This window comes from Micropterus dolomieu, unplaced genomic scaffold, assembly GCF_021292245.1.
Source record: "Micropterus dolomieu isolate WLL.071019.BEF.003 ecotype Adirondacks unplaced genomic scaffold, ASM2129224v1 contig_10245, whole genome shotgun sequence".
Classification (NCBI taxonomy): Eukaryota; Metazoa; Chordata; class Actinopteri; order Centrarchiformes; family Centrarchidae; genus Micropterus; species Micropterus dolomieu.
In genome coordinates this window covers 1-3,830 of record NW_025739231.1, presented here as the reverse complement: position 1 = coordinate 3,830, position 3,830 = coordinate 1, and the positions used below count along the sequence as shown (strand labels likewise).

General features: G+C 41.7%; 1 gene segment (V, D, J or C); it reads left to right on the top strand.

Moving 5' to 3' along the window:
• Positions 1–6: 6 nt before the first annotated feature.
• On the top strand, positions 7–483 carry LOC123965579 (the record flags this gene model as incomplete). The annotated part of the segment is given in 2 exon segments: positions 7–54; positions 143–483. Coding segments are annotated over 2 exon segments (387 nt in total), but the record flags the coding sequence as incomplete, so codon positions are not given.
• Positions 484–3,830: the final 3,347 nt, after the last annotated feature.

Here is a 3,830-nt window from a genome sequence, read left to right as displayed (position 1 = left end):
CTGCAGACATGAACCACTGGCTGAGAAACATCCTGATTCTGACTCTCTGGCTAGGTAACTCTTTAAACCTACTGATTGTTCTCCTTTAATCAATCATCTTTATTGATCCATCTCTTCCTCTGCATGTTTTCTTCTTCCCCAGAGTGTAAAGGAGAAGACAGAGTGACCCAGCCAGCAGGAGATGTCATTGCTGCTGAAGGAGACACAGTTACACTTGGCTGTACTTTTGAGACTAGTGACACTCCAGCTTTGTTCTGGTACAAACAGGATGGAAACAACAGCCCCAAATTCATGTTGAGCCGCATGCAAGGGGTCGAAGTAAAAACAGAGGACGAGTTTAAGGAGAGATTTTCATCCACACTGGATTCCACCTCAAGATCAGTTCCTCTGAAGATCCAGAAGCTTCAGCTGTCTGACTCTGCTGTGTACTACTGTGCTCTGCAGCCCACAGTGACAGGAAACACCAAAACTCTGTACAAAAACCTTTGGAGAAAAGACAACAGAATACTCCACAACGTCCACTAGAGGGAGTCACACACTGTTAGACTTTCAGAGAGAATCACACAACAAATCCTAAAACTTCTAAAAGCTGAGAGACAAACACCAAGGACGTCCTCTCTCTCCACTGCTCTTTTATTCCTAAAATATAAACTGGCTCATCCAACCTGACATTTTGGCTCTGAGGACAAACAAGAAATTACTAATTAATCACTTTTATTCACATATAACATATTCCTCCGTATATTTTCTGTGTTGCTGAATGATGTTCAAAATGTAACAGAACAGTTTAATCTCTCATCAGTTACCAACATCTGTCACAAACAGTCCAAGCATGGAGACAGGAACAGAAGAGATGAACCAATCCAGAGCCACATCACTGAGGCCAGCAGAGTTCTTCAGATGGATAATTTAGACCAGAGGTCACTAATAGGTGGACCGCGATCTGGATCAGGACATACGGCCCATCTGTTATTGAGAATTACTACCTCGTGACGGAGCGTTTCTATTTTAACCCATGCAGCTTCTCTAGCATTTACTGCACTGGTTTAGCGGCCCAGGAAACTTACAGACCAATTGACCACTCGCTAAGCCACGCCCCCGTTAGTTACTGTTGCTAAGTCCGACAAACTGTCGGCGCTGTCACTGTCTATTACTGCACTCCCCGGAGAAATATTTTTAAATTAGTTGGAAAAAGCGATCTCAGAAAGAAGCAGACAGTTTTGCAGTTGCATTATACATTTGAAGGTTGTATTCAGGCTGTCAAACTGACTCCAACTGACGTGAAACAAATGAAAGATAGAAACTAAACGATCACACAGTACAAATGAACCACCACATCCCCCGATGATTGAGACAAAAGACAACAATATGAAGGATCAACACTGTTCCTGTAAAGCTGGTAGGCCTCTATTAATTATTACAATGATTAAAAAGCAGAACAGTAGGGCTTCATTAAGTTACATTGAGTAGAAAGTTAGCTTGCGATAGCTAACTAACATTACATTAGGAACGATCCACAGCCAACATTACTCTGGATTTATTTTAGGTTTTGGAAAGAGAATAAATCGTACTTCTCTTTCAGCCTCTCTGGGTAGCGACTGTAAATATTACAAGATGTCCCAGAAACAGCGTTTGACCAGATCTTAGAAAAATACAGCATAGCTTCAGTTAGAATGAGTCCTATACTGCGCTGTGATTGGCCAGCTGTGTATTTGGGCCGTGGCTTAGCGAAGGGTCAGTTGCATGTGTTCCAATCAGCTCAATCTGTCCATTCCGATAAGCATTGCGAGCAGAGTCCACGAGTGAGATACACAGAGGAAGAGAGGAGACGAAAGAGAAAAGAGACTTCACACGGCTTTTAACCAAGAATGTACAGATTCTCACATGTACATTCTTCCTACGGGCAGTTCAAAACCAGAATGTATCTCCAATCCAGGCCAGAGCTCACGTTTCTCACTGAACAAGAGAAAGCAGGGAAGTGGTAGCTTTATAAGAGGGAATGAAAGAGGAGAGGAGGTATTAAAGAGGGGGTATTCTCCTGGTATGCTCCTCTTTTCAGCCTGTGTTGAAGGCTTCGTTTTAGCTATGGAGTGATGCATCTTGTCTCTAAATGATCTTTGTTGGGAGTTGCACATGCTCAGTTCCTAGTTAAGGACTACTAGCCAATCAGAAGCAGAGAAGGGCGGGTCGGCGAGAAGCCGGTAAACGGCTCGGGTTCAGCCGTACGTGTTGCCTTGGCAACACGGACTGGAGCGAGAGTTTCAGAGCGGTGAGTTATTAATCTGTATCCATAAAGTTTGAACTGAGCTCTGTCTCTACATCACAGGAACAACTTTCTGTCCACTGACTGCCTGGAGGGTAGCTAGTGTTTGGAAGGGAGAGGAGAGCTGTGTGCTGCAGCTCGCTGTTTCTGAGGGCGTGTCGGAGTAGCCGCTTGGCGAGCGTTATATGAGGCGCGTTTAGCTTTCGAAAGGGAAGCGGCTGGACTACAAACGAGCGGTTTTCAGTTCAGAGCAGAGTTTTCTGTGGGAGATGGGAACTCCCTTTGGGCTGGACTTTTTCACTTTGCAAACCTCATGCACAGCAAAGGTTTATAACTCAAAGCAGAGGGGAAAAGCCAAAAATCAGAATACCACCTCTTTAAAGCTGTTCATTTGTTAAGATGTGTTGAGTGTTAATTCTAAATTTGGTTGAGACTACACTTCAATCACTCAAAGCTACACTTTATTTTATTTTTTTCTGAAATTGAGCAACAAATAAACTTAATTTATTTTAAGATGCAAATTTACAAAAACGTTTTTTAAATGCAGCCTTTACTTTACTTAAATTTAGAATTTATTATTAGAGGAGTTATTTTTTATTATCCCTTCAGTTTTATGTGAAAACTAAATATGTTGAAACAGTATCTGATTTACAGTCAGTTGTTGACTAAAAACATGTTGATACAACTAGGCTATACGTCATGGTAGCTACTGAATGATAAGGCAAGTTGATGTTCCGGACCTTTGCTTCGTGACATTTTCTCTAACTGGACCTCGTTGAATTTTAATTGAATACCTCTGATTTAGATACTGTGGTTCACTGAGTCAAAGGCTGAGCTGGAGAACAGGCCTGTGACAGCAGGAAGCAGTAGGTTATTGCTGACCATGACCAGGAGTCTCAGTGCTGTGTACAGAGCAAAAACTAGACTGAGCATTTTTTACAATTTGGTTGTCGTTTATAAAAGAAATCAGTTGAGTGGAGACAATATTTCCTAAAATCTTATATTAAAAATGGCAGCTTAGAGATAGATTTAAATTTATTTATAAGGGCAGTTTGCTGTTTCAGCCAGGTGTTTGTGTCCAGATTCCTTCAGGTGAATTTCCTGCAGATTCCTCCTTCAGTCTGACCTTCTTGGATGATGATGACTGCAGCATCACTGTCATTTCTAAAGCTTCCATCAGCCTGAATGGAAACAGAGCACAGCAAGAGGAGGAGCTCCACAACTGAATATGAAAGGCTTCATGTTGGAAGTGAAGAGCTGCTGTGTTCTCTCTATTGTTCATTCAGTACAAGTGGAAATGATGCAGCTCTGCTTAGTTTGGATGATCATCTTCATGGTTCACACTGGTGAGTGAAATTTAACAGGAGATTTTAAACATGACTCAGAAAACATTTCAGTTTGGCAAATACTCATTTGTTTCTCTCTCACTTATAATAAAATATAAATATCAGAGTGAAATCTCTCTTTGTCTTTTCAGGATCCTCTGAGGATTTAGTGAAACCATTTAAAGATGTAATGCTGGCTTTGGAAGGAGACTCTGTGACTCTCTCCTGCAACTATTCAGGCT